The 19,112-nt window shown below is 45.0% G+C and overlaps 1 protein-coding gene across 2 annotated transcripts in view; it reads left to right on the forward strand.

Annotated features, from left to right (window-relative positions):
- The first annotated feature begins 200 nt into the window (after nucleotides 1-200).
- ANKHD1 (ankyrin repeat and KH domain containing 1) overlaps nucleotides 201-19,112 on the forward strand; it is an 84,092-nt gene continuing 65,180 nt past the window's right edge. The window contains exon 1 of one of the 2 annotated variants that reach the window (XM_069970378.1): nucleotides 201-664. In XM_069970378.1, the coding sequence (XP_069826479.1) occupies nucleotides 425-664 (240 nt within the window). In that variant the 5' untranslated portion in view covers nucleotides 201-424. The remainder of the gene's footprint in view (nucleotides 665-19,112) is intronic. The other variant, XM_069970374.1, reaches the window with a different exon arrangement.

The following is a 19,112-nucleotide window of genomic DNA, read 5'->3' on the forward strand; positions in this document are numbered from 1 at the left end:
TCCCTGCGTGACTAATAATAACTCCCGCGGACAGTGCTCCGCCCCCGGCCTGAAAGGATCTGTGATAAGCAGGGCGCTGTGACGTCACGTGATTGGCGTAGCTCATTCGCAAGTCTTTCAGGAAGAGGGGCGGTAACCGAAGGATGTGTGCGCAGTAAACTCAGCCTGAAAGCGAGGCTGACGTTATAAGGAGTGACAGACAAGGAAGCCAATCAGCTTCCGGATTTGTGTCATCGCCACCAATCAGCAAGCGCTTTGCTTCCTGGGGTGGGTCTCACAGAGCAAGCAAGATAGTGTGGCAGAAGTTCATGGGGAGACGTTTTTAGGATTTTTTCCCTGAACTTCCAATGTGCAGTGAGTCGGGCTGTCTGTAGCGACCCCCGAGAGGTAATCCCAGCGGAGCAGCGCCCGGACACACGCAGCGATGCAGAATGCCGAAGTCGGCACCGGAATCCTCAGCGGCGGCGGCTACGAGCATGAGATTGACTCGGTGACTCCTCTCTCGCCCCTCGGTATAGAGGCTGAAGTTTTCCTGCCAGGGAAGAAGGTGCACTTTATCGCCGACCTGCCGGCTGGGAGTGACGCGCTTGACTTTAAGTTGGCCGCGGCCGCCGTGCTGTCCTCCGGAGCGGGGTCTGGCAGCGACGAGGATGAGGTGTCTGAAGTAAGTGCGGGGCTGGAGCGGGGGCTGCTGGGATGGGGCCCGCGCCCGCTGCCGTCCTCTCGTCTCCCATTTTAGGATGCGGCTGCTGGGGGAGCCGGGGGAGAACTTCACCGGGACCTAGAGGCTGAGCAGCAAGCTATAGGCCTGAGTGGTGGAGGAAGCCTGAGGCTGCCGGGCTGCGTGCTCCGCCACTGCTCTGGACTCCACATACTGGTACTGTTATGGGGGAACTCCTCTCATTATTACTGGTTATAGGAGATTATAAGGATAGGTGAACTCCACCAGCCGCCAGCAGTCCTTGAGCCGACCTCCGCCACCGCTTATGTACTGCTCCACTCTGCCAATGTCCCGTTATAGTGTTTTGCCACCTCTTTTAGGGCCACGGGCGGTATTGGGGCCCATGCACGCTGTCGCCTAGCCGTCCTGACTAGTTATACAGTGAGATGGCAGTGGGGGCATCGCTGCTGATCCAGAAAAGTGGAGCGACAATGCCAGTCTGAGATGGGCAAGTGGGGTCAGGACTGGTGAACGACAACCCAGGAGCGTAGCAGGGAGGGCATCTGCTCAGGGTGCCAGGCTAGGGGGATGCCAGCCTCCCAACATCTCTACCCACTGTAATGGGCTGCTGTCACACTTAGGCCTCATTTACATTTTCCAGGTCAGCTAATTTTACTCTGAATAATGGTCTGTAATTGCATCTATAGTGCGTCCGTAAAAATTGTGTTTTTCTCCAATGTCATGGATCTGACATCCATGAAAAACATGGATCCCATAGTCGTCTTTTGGAAATCCCAACTGCAATTATGATCCGAACTGGGACATGTCCTATTTTCTCATGGAACGGATTGCGCATCCGCGAAAAAACTGTCTTTATAGCGCATTAGAAATCAATGGGCACTAACTAGATCCATAATTGTGGATCTTCAATCATGGTCAACTTTGCAGTACATGTGAATAAGTCCTTAGACTATAGGAAGGCTAGAGATTGATAGAGACTCTCTTAGAGTAGGTGAAACATAGAAGATTGTCGGGAGAAAAAGACCACTGGGTCCATCTAGTCTGCCCTTTTAGTATTTCCTTTCTTATTATCCTAGGATAGATATGTTTATCCAAGGTAGGTTTACATTCCGTTATTGTAGATATACCAACCACATCTCCCCAAACATCACATGAAGATCCACCATGCATTTCCTTGGCAGACCTCTGAAGGTGGCCACTGATTTCTGTCGTGGACGTACAGTTTTGTACAGATTCAGCCCTTTTATACACTCTTCGTAATCGCTCAATCCCAGGATCATTCATGCAGCTTTTCATTTACATCACTGTCAGCCACACATCCCGCTGATTTTGGGAGGGGGCATGATATCCAAAAACAATGCAATCAGCCAACAAATGAGACTTGCCACTTTAAAGCGACTCTGTACCCACAATCTGACCCCCAAAAACCACTTGTACCTTCGGATAGCTGCTTTTAATCCAAGATCTGTCCTGGGGTCCCGTTTGGCAGATGATGCTGTTACTGTCCTAACAAGTTTTGAAATTGGAGCTCTGTGCTAAATGTCCGTGGTCTACAGTGTGTGTGCTCTAGGATTGCAACACCCTTTTGTCCCTCCTCTCCGCCCTACTTGTCACTAGGAACTTAAAGTGACTGTACCACCAGGCCCAGACTGAAGCACTGGAGGCGGGCCGACCCACCCCCAGTGGGATGAAACCCCACCTCCATGACGTGACTCCATTAGAATCAATGGAACCCTATCATAGAGGGGCTAGGGTTTCTTCCCACTAAGGGTGGGTCACCCTGCCTCCAGTGCTTCAGCCTGGGTCTGGTGGTACAGTTTCTTTAGCAATCCAGCACATGTGCAGAGTTCACACAGGTGATGAATAGGAGAATTTGTTCTAGGGGCATTCCTAATGAATAAAGAGGGCGGGGAGAAGGGACAGAATGGTTTCGCAATTCTAGCACATGGGTACTCTAGGCCAGTGATTTTCAACCAGTGTGCCAGGGCACACTAGTGTGCCGCGACACATGGTCGGGTGTGCCGCGGGGAAAGTTCCCTAAACTATGGTGCTCCTGTGAAACAGGAGAAAACAATGGGGGAGAGAAACTTGGGGATGGGGGAGAGAAGCAGGGGGGAGAAGTATGGTGGCGAGAAGCACAGGGGGAGAAGAAAACAGGCCCCGGTTTCACACTGAGTGAGTATAAATACATTTAGAATCTATATTATTAACTATATGTATAATATGTACTGTTTTTAGTGCCATTTTGGTTGGTGGTGTGCCCCAGGATTTTTTAAGTATAAAAAGTGTGCCGTGGCTCAAAAAAGGTTAAAAATCACTGCTCTAGGCCACGCCAGTTTGACACAAGGCTGTAAGTTTAAAAGTTGTTTTTTAGGTCAGTAACTGTATCACCTGCCGAACGGACCCCAGGACAGATCTTGGATTAAAAGAAGCTATCCGAAGGTACAAGCGGTTTGGGGTGATCAGATTGTGGGTACAGAGTCCTTTTTAAAGTCCAGGAGCCACTTGAAACTAACGGTGAATTGCTAGCTCTGGCGGCTAGCTATGACAAATAATACTTGCCAATAACCACTAATTGTTGATGGTGACAGGGCTTGCAATCTTTTTTAAGTGTTAAGTCCATGTTCTGCTTTCAATTAAAAAGTACCTATTTTGATCCCGTAGCATGATACCCTTCAAAACCCCCAACAGGTTTGTTGTGCACTCCTAAAGCAAGTGATGTATGGAACTCCTAGAAGTGCTATAGACTTGCATTGTAATAAATTTACAGAGCAAGTCTATGGCATTTCTAGCAGTTACATACTTTTTTTTTTTTTTTTTTAAGTAGCGGTCTGTATGAACGTAGCCTACCACTCTGCAGTTACTAGAAAGCTTTATCCTCTATTCTCCGCATTAGGCCGTACCATAGGAGTATTGTCGCTGTTAGGATCCCAGAACCAGACACCATGACCTATTTAAACCAGTCTAGTTCAGCAGAACTTCAGAGAGTCTGGTTATAAGAATTATTTAATAAGGCATATGTTAGAAAAATCTAAAATTCTTGTGCCTGATAGATGTGGGTTCCACCTCTTGGACACCTTTCTCTAGAACCGATCCCTTTCTGACCCCATCCAGGGTTGGTTGCTTAGAACAGAGGCTGCCAGGATTTCAAAAACATCCAAGCGAGCTCTTCTACGCTTTTTCCATAATACCCACTAAATAAATGGGAGTTACAATAAATGGTACCATGAGCTCACTCATTTATGGTCTGCTATACTATTGCGCCTTGCAGATTTAACATATACATTTGGAGAATAGCTCAAGTGTAGTCACTAGTTAAAGGTGTATTCCTCCTAAAATATGAATCTACTATTAAACTGTGTTCAGCAAGCTGCACTAACTTGCAATAGGCTCTATTAACGTGTTTTGTGGCGTTCCTGCTCTTTGATAGCTTACATAGAATGGCTTTGCCTCCATCTCACTCCTTGTCTGGTCCCGCTCCCAAGTGAGGGGTGGATCACGTGTTCTCCATCTCTGCTGTGGCCCAAGTTGTAAGGGCTTACTTCTGCTAACCCGGTCTACTGCAGAGACAGAGGACAGCTGATCCATGTCTCTGAAGGGAGGGGCAATCTAGGAGTCCCTTTCCCCAATCCTGAGGTTGTAGTCCCAGTGCTGGTCAGGAGCATTACCCCGGCTGCCCGCACAGGACCCATGTACCCACAGATGTATTTCCATGGCTTACAGTGAGCAGCGACGGACCCTGTGTGTCCTGCACTCAGAAGAGCGGCTGCGGAGGGCCCCAATTCTGGTGAGTGCAGTGTTGCGGTGTGATGTGCATGGATAGCCTCTACATGGTGCTGTCACCTCACTTTACTGATTTCCTGAATGGCAGATCTACCAGATGCCGCCCTGCTGATACATATACTTATATGCAGGAGATGCCTGGCATGCATATGCAGTTTTAGGGTACAAACCCACTTGACGTATTTGCTGCGTGAATCAGTCTTAAAAATAAGCAGGCAAAACGCAGGTTGGCTTTATACGATTGTTCTGCGTTAAAATACGCGATTGCGTATTTTTGAAGCGTGAAGCTTGTTGTTAGCAAAGCATCAGTTGTTAACAACCTGTGCGAAAAAACGCATGTAGCTTCACGCTTCAAAAATACGCAATTGCGTATTTTAACACAGAGCAATTGTATAAAGCCAACCTGCGTTTTGCCTGCTTATTTTTAAGAGTGATTCACGCAGCAAATACGTCAAGTGGGTTTGTACCCTTAAAGTAAAATAAATTAGTCCTGTAAAGCCCCCTCAATATTCCAGCACTGCTGCCGCCCAATGTTTCCCGCCAGTTTGCAGCAGTGGAGTCACATGACTGCCATAGCCATTCCCTGGCCTCACCATACACGTGATAGCACACAGAGGAGGCTAGTGAATAATGCAGTGATAATGGTAAAACAAGGCATCTGTTGAGCCAGTGAATAATGTACATGATGTAATCCCTGCAGAACGGAAGAGGTTTACAGGCATGAATAATTCCTGTTCACTTCACTTTACTTTTTTTGAACTCCATTGCCAGTATGCTACAGGATACCATCAAATAGGTAATCCAACTTATACCTATTACTGCTACTTTCCCAAAGGGTTAAAGGGCAACTCTTTCAAATCAACTAGTGTCAAAAAGTAAGAGATTTGTAATTTACTTCTATTAAAAAAAAACTTCAAGTCTTCCGGTACTTATCAGCTGCTGTATGTTCTACATATCATCTAAATCTATGACATAGAGCAGCTGATAAGTACCAAAAGTACTTTCTGACACCAGTTGATTTGAAAGAATGTGTTTTGCTGGAGTACCATAAATAGTAAAAATTGTGCTGGGTTCATACTACGTTTTTGCAATCCGTTTAACATATCCGTTTTTATTTAGTTACTTTTAACTGACAGAAAAACTTAGTCAGCACTATTTTTGTGTTAAAAAAAAGCATCTGTTTCGATCTGTTTTTGGATCCAGTTGCATCCATTTTTGCATAAAATGTATACATTAAAAGGATAGGAAAAATGCAGTGTGAACCTAGCCTAACCATGGTGTATTTTATGTCCTGCAAGTAAATCATATAATGCTGGCAAGCAGACTAAACAGGCACAAATAGATTACGTTTGATCTAATCAATCCTAAAGCTATGCTGCGTGCACTATTGTATTATTATTATTTTTTTTTGGGGGGGGGGGGTTCTCTACATGGGGTCCTAATGTGTACAGGGCTTTAGACTGTTTAGGAGACTTATTTCTTTATAGGAAGGTTACTAGTTCTCTAGGAAGTACATACAACAATTGACCCGATATGACAGTAGAAATCTACTTTGGCAGTAACTATTAAGCCAGGGTCACACCCCTCCAATTTCATGTAGTATTCCCTAGAGAGGTGAGAAGGATAAACTCTCCTTTTATAACTAATACTGCTTTGTTTTTTTTTTTCCTATGTATCTCCACCCAAATAATAAAACTGTCATATACTCATGTATGTTCTTGTTCATAGTTTGCACACAATTTCACTTGTTAGCTTGTTCTCCAGAGCTCACACTATAGCGTATATGCTGAACATATCTATGGGCCTAGAATGTACTGTGTATAGCAGCATATCCTTTTAAGCGGGGTGCCAGTCGGGCATTAATAAAATCATTTGAGGGCTGCATACTGTGCGCGGCAGTTAGCATGGGTTAGCAGCACCTGGGGCAAGGCAAAGTATTCCCCTAATGCCCCTGCTATTGTTCTTAACCCTCTGTGATGCCTCTAGAACCTGATGTGAATCCTTAGTGATGCCCGGTAGCAAGAGTTAACCCCCAGTTATGCCCCTGGTAGTCCTAATAAACCCCCCTGTGATTCCCCTGGTAGCTGATGTTAACACCCAGTGATGCCCCTTGTGGTTGATGTTAACCCCTTATCAATGCCCCTGGTAGCTCTAGTTAGTGACTGTACCACCAGGCCCAGGCTGAAGCACTGGAGGCCGGGCAGACCCACCCCCAGTGGGAATAAACCCCAGCCCCTCCATGACATGACTCCACTAGAATCAATGTGACCCTATCATAGAGGGACAGGGGTCTCCTCCCACTAAGGGTGGGTCGGCCCACCCCCAGTTCTTCAGCCTGGGCCTAGTGGTACAGTCACTTTAATCCCTTATTAATGTCCCTGGTAGCTCTAGTTAGCCCCCCCCCCACCAGTCATGCCCTTGGTCGCTCTAGTTAACCCCCAGTGTCTGTCTCAAATAAAAAATAATAAACATCCACTCACCTTTCCTCCGCTCCCACGCTGCCCAGGTCCTCTTCTCTCCCCTCTAGCCTGTGCCAGTCTTCTCTTGCAAGCGGCGTGCGATGGAATGACGTCCCCTTCCCCACCAGAGCGTTGCACATCACAGGAGAGCCGCAGGCCGCATTAGAAGGTCTCAGGGGCCGGATGTTCCCCATCCCTGTTCTATGGACTTATTCCAAAGTCCCATATTTTACGGGCCCAACGGACAGGGAAGCATGGCTCTGTCATTTCACTGCTGTGGAGACTTAAACCGTTTCCCTGCTCACTGCATGATATTGATCCATCTAGCTTAGGGCCAGTTCACACTGAGCAAATTCTTCGGAATTCTGCCTGCCTCAGTCCCAAACAGCGTGTCTATGGGAGGGGTGAGAGGGTTCCCATAGACACTCTGTTTGATACTGAGGCCCTCGGAATTCCGCAGAATTTGCTCCGTGAACTGGCCTTTAGGGCATGTGCTCACTGGGGAGTTCTTGCGGATAACTATGAAGCGATCCTGTTGCCATTGCTCCTATTGCACAGTGCAATGTGCAGCAGATCATTGCTTACATGATCGTGCTGTTTCAACATTTTGAAAGACCACAATCAACCGACATCGCGCAGGCCGGCTAATTGTGGTCTTTTAACATGTCCTATTGCACCAAATGATTATCACCCGAAATGAGCCATTTAAAAAGGACCCTTACATATGGCTATTTCAAAGCAATTAGAAGCTTGTCTCAATGTGGGCAAGAGAGCAGAGCCCCACAGGTTCAGGTGTTTGCTGTGTGCTACGTTTTCCTTCCGCCAGCATTGTATAAACTCCAGCACCAGGGAGGGTAGAGATGACCAGCATGAAGTGCATTTCTGCATTATTGCTAGGCCCAAGCCAGCCTGACTCCCAGGCAGAATACACTGCTTTTACTTGTGAAAAGGAACCCATATGTACACATGTACAAATAAAATTACCAGAACTGATGGTGGAAACTTTTGTTTCATTTCGTCCGTTGTGTGGGTGTAGAAAAGAGCGAACTTGCTGAAAGTTCGGGTTTGCTCAAACCCAAATGACGATTGGCATTTGTATCCCACTTCCTGGAGAAGGTGGATGCAGCCCATGGCTATATAAATAAAAATTATTATTATTATAAAAGTCCTTGAGCTGCATCCACCTTCTCCAGGCAGTGGGATTCAAATGCTGATTGTTTGGGTCCGAGCAAAACCGAACTTTTGGCAAGTTTGCCCATTTCTATTTGGGTATTTTGCATCAGGGTTGCTGGCTAGAATAGCACAGTCCATCACACTAAACTATAAAATTTCTAATACAACCAAAGAAAAACCATGACATATAGGGAAAAAGAGAATTTTAGTCAAAGCTGATAAAAAAAAAAACTACATAAACATACTAGTCACATAATTGACATAAATAGAAGCAGAGCCTAGTGACAAAAAAAAAAATACACACACAAAAGTGGCCAGCCTCCTATCTGATAGTTTTCCAGTAAGAACTATGGAGCGGTGGATAAAATTGTCATCCAAATTTAGTGGGCTGCTGGGCAAGGAACCCCCATGCCTAATGCCCCTAGTCACACCACATGACACAGGAAATCTGCACTGAATGTAAAGGCAGCTTGTGTCCATACCGTATATATGGTCTGGATGGGTAATAGCTCTGAAGCCTTGCTCAAAACAGTTTGGGGCACACAAATAAATTCAGAAATGCCAGATTTCATAAATGATAGACCATAGTGGGTCTAAGGATAGGAAGGAACCCCAGCCATAGCCGACGCATGTTATTCCTGCTAATTGTTTGTTCCAGGGTTGTTAATGAAGTTATGTTTAAAATCATTCTTAAATAATTTTTTTAAACCCCCCCATTTTAATTTTCCATTTTAATATCTGTATTATAAAATCTTGAAATTTATTAGTTTTCATTTTGGCCACTAAGCTTAAAATTGAGCTGAGCTGTTCTGCCTGTGGTAAGCAGGAGACTGCTGGAAAGTGATTTGTACAGCATTGCAGCAAAAGGTAACACTAATAGACCGCAAAGACTTTCTCTGCTTCCCCCTCCCTTGCACAGGTGACAGAAGTTACTAAGCATGCTTACAAGTGTGTCCCATACAAAGAATAGATGCTGATACAGATGTTCATTGTGTCTATATCCATGAGGCTCGCCATGAGCATGTGCATTTCCATGTGCTCTGTTGGGGAGGGGGGGGTGCACAGCCAGACTACTCAGGCGGTGGCTTATCTCTCCGAGATCAAAGGGGTCAAGCATTGAAATACCATCATGCCCGACTCCTACCTCCACTGATGACATCTGTCATTGGAGTCTCGGGAGACCCGCATACTTTATACTCGCTGCTGAACCTGCTGTTAACAGCTCAGGCAAGATAGCAGCCCCCATAATAATGTACTAAAATGTAAAAAAAACTGCAGTCATAAAATAGGATTGTGTTCAACCATCTCTCTCTCTTTGGTAAAAACAAATCTATGTGATACTTTCCCTTTAAAATACATTTGTGAGGTTAAGGATGCTATGGGCTACATGGTCGGGCTCTGACACAACAACCTTTTGTAGTCTTATAGTCATGGTACTTTACTGTTTTATTCATTCATGCATGCATACATACATAAGGAATTTGCAGGTGAAGCCATACATGAGTGAGAACTTGAGAATATTGTAAAATTAAAAATGTTAGTCTGACATGAGGATGGTATTTGTGCAGTAGTCTTTATAACCTGTCCCGTTCTGCTGTGTCCCTGTAGGTTTATATCACCCATAATTCAGCACAAGCTCTTTTGATAGGCTTTGTTCTGCTAGTGTTGTGACCAGTTTATAATAAGGTGTGATAGGTTTACTGTCCCATAAATACAAGTTAGGAGCGGCTTCTTTCAGAGAATAAGGGCCCTATTACACCAAAAGAGGTCTGACAGTTTTTTTTTTTTTTTTTTAGCCAAAGTCGGGAATGGACAATAAACAGAGAACAGGTCGTAAAGATAAGGGCCCTATTCCAAGGGCCGAGCAACGATGTAAACGAGCGCCGATCTGCTAGATCGGCGCTCGTTTGCTGGGCCTATTCCACGGCCCCAATCGTGAAACAAGGGCTGCAAGGACATCGTTACCGATGTCCTTGCAGCCCTTGTTTCATACATTACCTATCCGGGCGCAGGTCTTCTGCTGGTCCCGCGAGGCAGCATCGGCTTCAGAGCGGGGCTGTCTGAACTTACAGACCGCTCAGCCAATCACTGGCCACGGCGTTTCCGGACAGTGATTGGCTGAGCAGTCTGTAAGTTCAGACAGTCCCGCTCCGAAGCAGATGCTGGCGCGGGACCAGGAGAAGACCTGCGTCTGGACAGGTAATGTATGGTTCTGCTGAAATCGTCGGTCGCCGCCATGCACCGTTATTCAACCGTAGCGATAACCGTAACTGAAACTAAATGAACGATCAGCTGATGACACGATCACCGGCTGATCGTTCTCTCTATTCCACCGAGCGAAAATCGGCCGATTATCGCTCCTGTGGAATAGGGCCCTAAGACTGAGATTTCTCCTTTTCAAATCCATTCCTGGCTTTATCTGACATGTTTTCAGCCAATGTCAGGCATCTTTTGGTGTAATTTATCCTGCGCTTAATACAGCATCAAGGCTTCACTTCCTGGAGAGGCTGCTGGAGAGGATGATGGCAGGGGGATGCTCAATGTCCCTCCAGTGCCCTTTGTCCCTCAGTGTCCCCCCTGCCGTCATCGTCTTCAGCAGCCACAGCCCGCACAGCTCTGGGAGTCGGGTCGTGACATCACCATTTTATCCAGGAAGTGAAGCCTTGATTTAGTAGTAAGTGCAGGGAAAAAGCACTTTATAAGTATTTCCCGTAATAAGTGTATAGTGGTAATTTGTATAACACTTGGGGGGACTTCTCCTCCTTTAACTTCTCCGATAGGTAATTCCACCATTGTCTTCAGAAACCTATATTCCTGGGGCTCCCTGTGTCTGCTTATGGGCACGACCTTGATGTGCTGTTGGGTTACTGTGTTAGGGTCCTTTTCCATGGGCCGATGGGGGCCTGATCAATAATGTAAACGAGCGCCGATCTGCTAGATCGGCGCTTCTTTACTGGGCCTATTCCACGGCCCGATAATCGTTTAGCTGGGGCTGCAAGGAGATCGTTACCGATGTCCTTGCAGCCCTTGTTAAACACCATACATTACCTACACATGTTCCCGGACTTCTCCTGCGCTCATCTTTCTCCCGGTTCTGCGTGCAGCAGCAGCTTCAGTGCGTCCTTTCTGAGCTGACAGACCGCTCAGCCGATCAGTGGCCGCGACAGTCCTGGACCGGGAGGAAGAGGAGTGCAGGAGAAGACCTGCAACAAGGTTAGGTGACGTATGGTGCTTGTGAAATCGTCGACTGCCCGACGCGCATCGATATTCCACGCAGCGATGCGTGGTGGGTGCCTGATGAATTTAGGTTTGACCCTAAATAAACGATCAGCCGATGACATCGGCCATATTGCTCCGTGGCATAGGCCCTATTACACGGGACAAAAATCGTGCGAAAAATCGTTAAATCGTTCGAATTCAAACCATAATCATTCTGTGTAATTTCAGGCAACAATCGAAAAATCGTTCGTATGTCGTTGATTTAGATCTGAACCTAAAATTATCCTTAACCCCTTAGCAACCCATGACGTATCTGATACCTCATGGAGCCGCGGGGGGTGTTCAGAGCGGGGTCCCGCCGGGACCCCGCTGTGAACGGCGCTGATCCCGGCTGACGTGCAGCCGGGCAGTGCCTCTGTTAGCCGGTGCGGGTCCCGTTGCCGCGCCGGCTAATTAAGCACTTCAATGCAGCTGTCAAACCTGACAGCTGCATTGAAGTGCTTTATGCACACTATCCCTGGTGTCTAGTGGGTCGGATCTCGCGGGGGGGGGGGGGGGGGGGGGGGGAGATCCGTTCCTCTGGCCGTGCCGGGCCTCAGCGTCGGAATGACGCTGATCCCGACTCGGCAATAGAGTGCTATGGCCTGCAGCAGGCCATAGCAATCTTATGACCGATCTCATGGATCTTTGCTGTGTATATACACAGCATTGATCTCTATGAGAGATCAGTGCTGTCTATATACAAGCCCCCCAGGGGGGCTTCTAGTCCATGTAAAAAAGTGTTTTTATTAATAAAAAATCCCCTCCCCTAATAAAAGTCCAAATCACCCCCCTTTTCCCATTTTATAAATATAAATTAATAAATAAACAAATAAATAAACATATTTAGTATCGCCGCACACGTAATCGCCCGAACTATTAATTAATCACTATCCTGATCTCGCACGGTAATCAGCGCCAGTGCAAAAAAATTCCAAAGTGCAAAATTGCGCATTTTTGGTCACATCAAATCCAGAAAAAATGTAATAAAAAGTATTCAAAAAGTCATATATGCGCAATCAAGGTACCGATAGAACGCATCATGGCGCAAAAAATGACACCTCACACAGCCCCATAGACCAAAGGATAAAAGCGCTATAAGCCTGGGAATGGAGCGATTTTAAGGAACGTATATTTGTTAACAACGGTTTGAATTTTTTACAGGCCATCAGATACAATAAAAGTTATACATGTTATATATCATAGTAATCGTAACGACTTGAGGAACATGCATAACAAGTCAGTTTTACCATGGGACGAACGGCGTAAATGCAAAACTCCCTGAAATCAAAACAAATTATTTTTTTTTTTTCAATTTGACAGCGCAAATTATTTTTTTCCGGTTTCGCAGCATATGTTATGGAAAAATAATGCCTGTCATTACAAAGTACGATTGGTTTCGCAAAAAATAAGCGCTCATCTACGTCTCTAGGTGAAAAAATGCAAGTGCTGTTGACTTTTTAACTTAAAATGGAATAAGCAAAAGCGCAAAAACGAAAATTGGCTTTGACCTTAAGGGGTTAATCGTTTGCTAATCAGTCACTGTAATTCCACGTTCGTTCAAGTTCCGCATTTTTTCACTAATCGTTCAGTGTAATAGCACATTGTTCGTTGTTTTTCTGTGATCAGAAGGAATAAACGATCATAGTAACGATTGTAGTAACGATCGTAACTAACAATCGTGTAATATGGTGAACGATTTCAGGTTAATGATAAACAATCGTTAAAAATCGCTCTGTGTAATAGGACCCTTAGTTATGGACTTAACAAAGACAATGGATCAGCCATAAACAGATGCCAAACCCCCTTCTTTCTCCTACTTATTCAACACGCATCAGGGATATAATGTTGAAGTGGTCTGAACCACAGAACTTCCTCTTAGACACCTGCATGTGTACAAACATTTGTGACCGGACACCCTTGGATGTCTGTTATGGTTTCGGATGTAGTCCCATTATACAGTGTATAAATAAATGCATTTCATCGCCTTTTGACACACATTGTACCTAAAATGAAATGGGGTATTTGTGAGGCATTACAGGTACTTCCACAGCTAGGGCATACAAAATCTGCCTAATTTCCATGATTACACAATTGGGTCTGTATGAATTTAAAGAGACTCTGTCAGCTACAATGCAGACACTGTAAGATACAGATACTGTAGCTGCTAGGACAAGGAGACATGTTACATGTCATAAATCTGTCTGTGCTTCCAGAATATAGAAACATGCTTTTATTCTACAGTGCAAAGTCAGAGACTTTCCTGAGTTCTTAAAGTGCAGCAAGCTGTAACACCTCCTCCCTTCCCCCCCCCCCCCCCCCATACCTGACACTGCTTGGGACCCCAGGTGTCAATCAAGTGGGGTGGGGGAGAGAGAGAGGGGGGGGGGGGGACATTCCAGCTTGTTACAAATCAAGAGCTTGGGAAAGCCTCATTGACCTTTTGTTCCAGAGAATAAAAGAATTTTTTACATTCTGGAGGAACGGCTGGATATATGAAAGGTACCACTTGTCTCCTTGACCTAAGGGTACAAACCCACACACCGTATATGCAGCGTATTTACTACTGCGATACGCAGCAAATACGCAACAAATACGCAGCAGATTAGATCTTAATAACTGAACACAGCATCAAATCTTCACCATCACATCTGCTGCGTATTTGCTGCGTTTTTGCTGCGTATACGGTGTGTGGGTTTATACCCTAAAGGCCCTATTCCACGGAACGATTATTGTCCGTATTCGGTATTCGTATTCGCTGAGAGCGCTAGTTTGCTCCTCTTAGATGGCCCGTGGAATAGGGCCTTTACAGCCATCTTGCTGTGTCAACAGTTTGGAACCTGAATTACCGCTGACAGGTTCCCTTTAAAGGCAATCTTTCACTGTGCCTCATTCCAGATTTTGTCATGCAAGTATAAGGCTGTAGGTTGCCATAGAAACGTCCCACAGCAAAGACAATATGGGCACAACCTCAATTCTAATAGGGGTTGGGCATGGCAACCTCCGTCATCAGTTGTGCCTGCTTTCTGGAATGGGACATAGTGACAGGTAGTGTTTTAAAGCAGTGCTTGTCAAACGTATTCTGCTGGAGCCTTACCCAACAGACCAAGGCAATGCCTGGGCCTCACCAGACTGACTAAGAGGGTGTCTGGGCCTCACCATATGTGGTTATATAGTTAATACGGTTGAAAAAAGACACATGTCCATCAAGTTCAACCAAGGAGGGGATGGATACAGGGAACGGGGAGGGGGGATAGGTTCTATACATATGCATTTATATTATTTTGGTCTAAGAACTTGTCTAGGCCGGTTTTGAAGCCCTCTACTGTTTTTGCTGTGACCAGATCCTGTGGTAGACTGTTCCACAGATTCACAGTTCTCATGGTAAAGACTTGTCGCCTCCGGAGAGTGAACCTTTTTTTTTTTTCTCCAGTCGGAGGCAGTGCCCCCTTGTCCTTTTGAGGGGGTTTTACCTGGAACATCATCTTTTCCCCATCTATTTCTTGTAGGGGCCATTTATATATTTAAATAAATTAATCATATCTCCCCTTAAACGTCTCTTCTCCAGACTAAACAAATGTAATTCTTTTAATCTCTCCTCAAAATGCTCCATTCCCCTTATTAGTTTAGTTGCCCATCTTTGTACCCTCTCCAGCTCTAGAACATCTTTTTTATGAATCTGATTCCAAAACTGGACAGCATACTCCAGATGAGGCCGCACCAAAGCTTTATAAAGCGGTAATATTATATCCCTGTCCTGATAGTCCATGCCTGTTTTAATGCATGTCAATATCCTGCTGGCCTTAGAAGCAGCTGACTGACATTGTGTACTGTTCTGTAGTCTATTATCTACAAGTACACCCAGATCCTTCTCCATCAGCGACTATCCCAGTGTAACTCCCCCTAGGATATGATGCATGTGGGTTATTGGTACCCAGGTGCATAACTTTACATTTATCCACATTGAACCTTATTTGCCAAGTGGATGCCCAAACACTGTGTGTCTTAAGTCAGCATGTAAGATCTGCACATCCTCCATAGACTGTACTGTACTACAAAGCTTGGTGTCATCTGAAAAGATAGAAACATTGCTGTTAATTCCATTCTCAATATCATTGATAAACAAGTTAAACAGGAGGGGGCCCAGTACTGACCCTTGGGGTACACCACTTATTACCGAGGACCATTCGGAGTAGGAATCATTGACCACCACCCTCTGGGTACGCCAGTTTTCAATCCAGTTACACATTAAACTTTCCAGACCAATAGACTTTAACTTACCCATCAGACGTCCATGAGGAACTGTGTCAAACGCTTTTGAAAAATCCAGGTACACGATATCCACAGCCGCGCCGCCATCCATGCTTCTACTTACTTCTCTTCATAGAAACATATTAGGCTGGTGTGACAGCTTCTGCCCTTAGTAAAACCATGCTGGTTATCACTTATCTATTAGCCACTACATATTCCTGGATGTAGTCCCTTATAAGCCCCTCAAATAGTTTCCCCACAATGGACGTTAAGCTTACGGGTCTATAGTTACCTGGGGAAGTTCGAGAGACCTTTTTGAAGATCGGCACTACATTTGCCTTACGCCAGTCCCTCGGCACAATACCAGTCAGCAAAGAATCACTAAATATTTCATACAAGGGTAGAGAAATTACAGAACTGAGTTCCCTAAGAACTATGGGGTGTAATCCATCAGGCCCTGGAGCTTTGGTTACATTGTTTGTTTAAAGCGTCATTTCAGGGTCATTTTTCTGGAAAAAAAAATAATTATATATATATATATATATATATATATAATATATATATATATATATATATATATAATATATATATATATATATATATATATATATATATATCTTAAACTTTTAATATTAGATAAAAAATGTCCATTGTCTATTGATCACAAATAATGTATACACACCATTCATTCATCTACATACACATAGGCAGCACCTGCAGCGCATATCTACTGGTAAATATGAACAAATAACTAACATTTGGTCAAAGTGTACAAAATCACAGAATACAAACCACAGCACTGAACAACTGAAATATTCTTGGCTTAACATTTACAGTAGCTAAATGGTTATACTGCTGATGCCCTATACAGTCTCACACAGTACAATTTTTGCTTTATAGTATTCCTCAATGTCGAACATATAGGTTATTACAGGACGATAAAGCTTTGTTTAGTACTTTTTAAAACCAAATAAATAAAAAAAAAAAAAAATTCCACAAAAGCACTCAAAAAGGAGCATAGTCAAAAGGTGCCCATTAGAGATGAGCGAACCTGGAGCACGCTCGAGTCCATCCGAACCCGAACGCCCGGCACCCGATCAGCGGAGGCCGCTGAAGCTGGACAAAGCCCCAAGGCCATGTGGAAAACATGGATCCAGTCATTGGCTGTATCCATGTTTTCCAGACAACCCCAGAGCCCCAGCCAACCAAACCAAATTTAATGAAAACATTAAATATCAATAGTACAAGCGATTTTAAGAAACTCTGTAATAGGTTTTATAAACCAAAAGAGTTTCCTTCTAGACTGAAAAAGCAATCTCCCAGCCTCCCCCCTCACTTCAGAAGAATCAGGATTTCTGTCTCCATTATGTGGCTATGGAGAGGGGAGGGGCTGTTAGGAGTGACTGAGCACGGAGCAGTCCTGCAAAGCACAACACCCTGTAATCTTCTCTCAGTAAGTTCATAGATAAGCACTGACCTTTCTGACCCCAGAATCCTGCGGTTTAGGTGCCCAGAGAGTCTAGAAACAGCTGACCTTCATGTCACCTCTTCCTTCTCCCTCATCTCCTTCGGCCCCTCCCCCCTCCATAAGGATAGAATGGAGAGAGCAGAACCAGTCTTCACTGGTTTCTCTGTAATGAAGACGTGTTTGCCTGATAATGCACAGATAAGAAGTCGGGGGGGGGGAGGCTGGGAGATTGCTTCTTGAGTACAGAAGAAGGCTTTTTTGGCTAATGAAACCTATTACAGAGTTTCTTAAAATCGCTTATACTACTAATTTCTGCAATTAAAAAAAAAAAAAAGACAGTTACACTTTAATTTATCTTGGACCCAGTGGCGTAGCTACAATGAAGGCAGGGAAGGCGACTGCTATAGGGCCCCTGCAGGAAGGGGGCCCGAGGAAGCCTGCCCTGCCTTCATGGTAGGTACCCCGCTCCCACAGGGGTCCAGAGAGGAAGAGGGACCCCCACTGCACTGTTTAGCCCCCTCACTGTAGTGCCGGGTGAGCGGGCTGAACAGAGGAGCAGGACCTGCCAGACGGCACAGGAGAGGGATGAAGGACCTTTGGGTCACATGACCCAAAGGTCCTCAATACTTCTATGTGAAGATCAGCCCGGACTACAGGAGGAGGAGGGGGAAGCCTGGGAGCTGTAAGTGCTGTGTATGTGTGTCAGTGAGTGTATATATGTATCTGTGGGTATATTTATATGTCAGTATGTGTATGTATCTGTGGCTATATATGTGTGTGTGTGTGTATGTCAGCAATGTCTGTAGCACTGGTGTATATGTGTGTGTTTGTGTATGTCAGTTGTGTCTCAAGTGATTGACAGGTTTGCTCCCAAAGATGTTCTGCAGCAGCTTCTATTAATGCTGGGCTCTAATAAAACAACCCACCACTAATATCTGCTGCATTTTCTTTTATTTCTGGTTGAGTATTTCTTATTACACAGAGATGTTGTTCCTGTGTACAGTCTATTCATGGTGTATACATCAGCACTAGTGTAATCATATTACAGCGTATATATGTGTGTGTCAGTGGCGTATCTGTATATACGTTAATGGTGCCTCTGTGTGTATATGTGCGTCATTGTCTGTGTTTAGCGGGGGGGGGGGGGGGGGGCGTACAGGATTCATGGGGCCCCATGAATCCTAGCTACGCCCCTGCTTGGCCCATATCTATAGTAAACCAGTTCGGTACATTACATGTGTTAGCAGTACTCGCCCACCCACCACAGCTCCATCCTCTTCCATCCTGCTCATCCAATCAGTGCACTGTCCCACCCACAGCTCACTGATTGGCCGAGCAGGACGTCCAAATGTTAGGTACCACAGAACAAGCTGGAGTTCGCACTGGGTTAAGGGGGCAGGATGACAATTCTACTGCAAGTATGTAATCCTCTTGAAATTGACGGGAGGGGAATCCATGTTCACACTGCTTTTTTTTTTTTTTTTTTTTTTTCTTTTGTTTTGTTCAGGAATAGACTGATGCTGCTGTATACCATGCTGCAGGATCAGTTTTCCATTGACTTTATAAGATAAGACAGATTTAAACCAAACTGTGTATATGGAACTCAAAAAAGAGCTCCATGTGACCCTAGCTAAATTAGACTTGGTCTTTACTTCTTACCCCCATGGTATTGAAGGAGTCAGAAAAACTGCTTAAAAAATGCATCAAGCATTTAAAAACTTTTTTAGCCATTTTTAGGCCACAAAAAAGGAGGCGAAATGATGAGCTTTGTCTCAACATGTCTGTGTGGGTGAAAGGAGATCAGAAGGAGGTCGTCCTGAGTAGTGAGTGGGGCAACCTGGGCCCACAGATCTTACGTCCAGCGCTATTACACCAAAAGAGGTCTGACAGATTATTTTACAGATGTTTTTCAGCCAAAGCCAGGGAAGGATTTGAAAAGAGGAGAAATCTCAGTCTTATCTTTATAACCTGTTCTTTGTTTGTCCGTTCCTGACTTTGACTTTTGAAAAAATCTGTCAGACATCTATTGGTGTAATAG

This window comes from Dendropsophus ebraccatus, chromosome 1, assembly GCF_027789765.1.
Source record: "Dendropsophus ebraccatus isolate aDenEbr1 chromosome 1, aDenEbr1.pat, whole genome shotgun sequence".
NCBI classification, from domain to species: domain Eukaryota; kingdom Metazoa; phylum Chordata; class Amphibia; order Anura; family Hylidae; genus Dendropsophus; species Dendropsophus ebraccatus.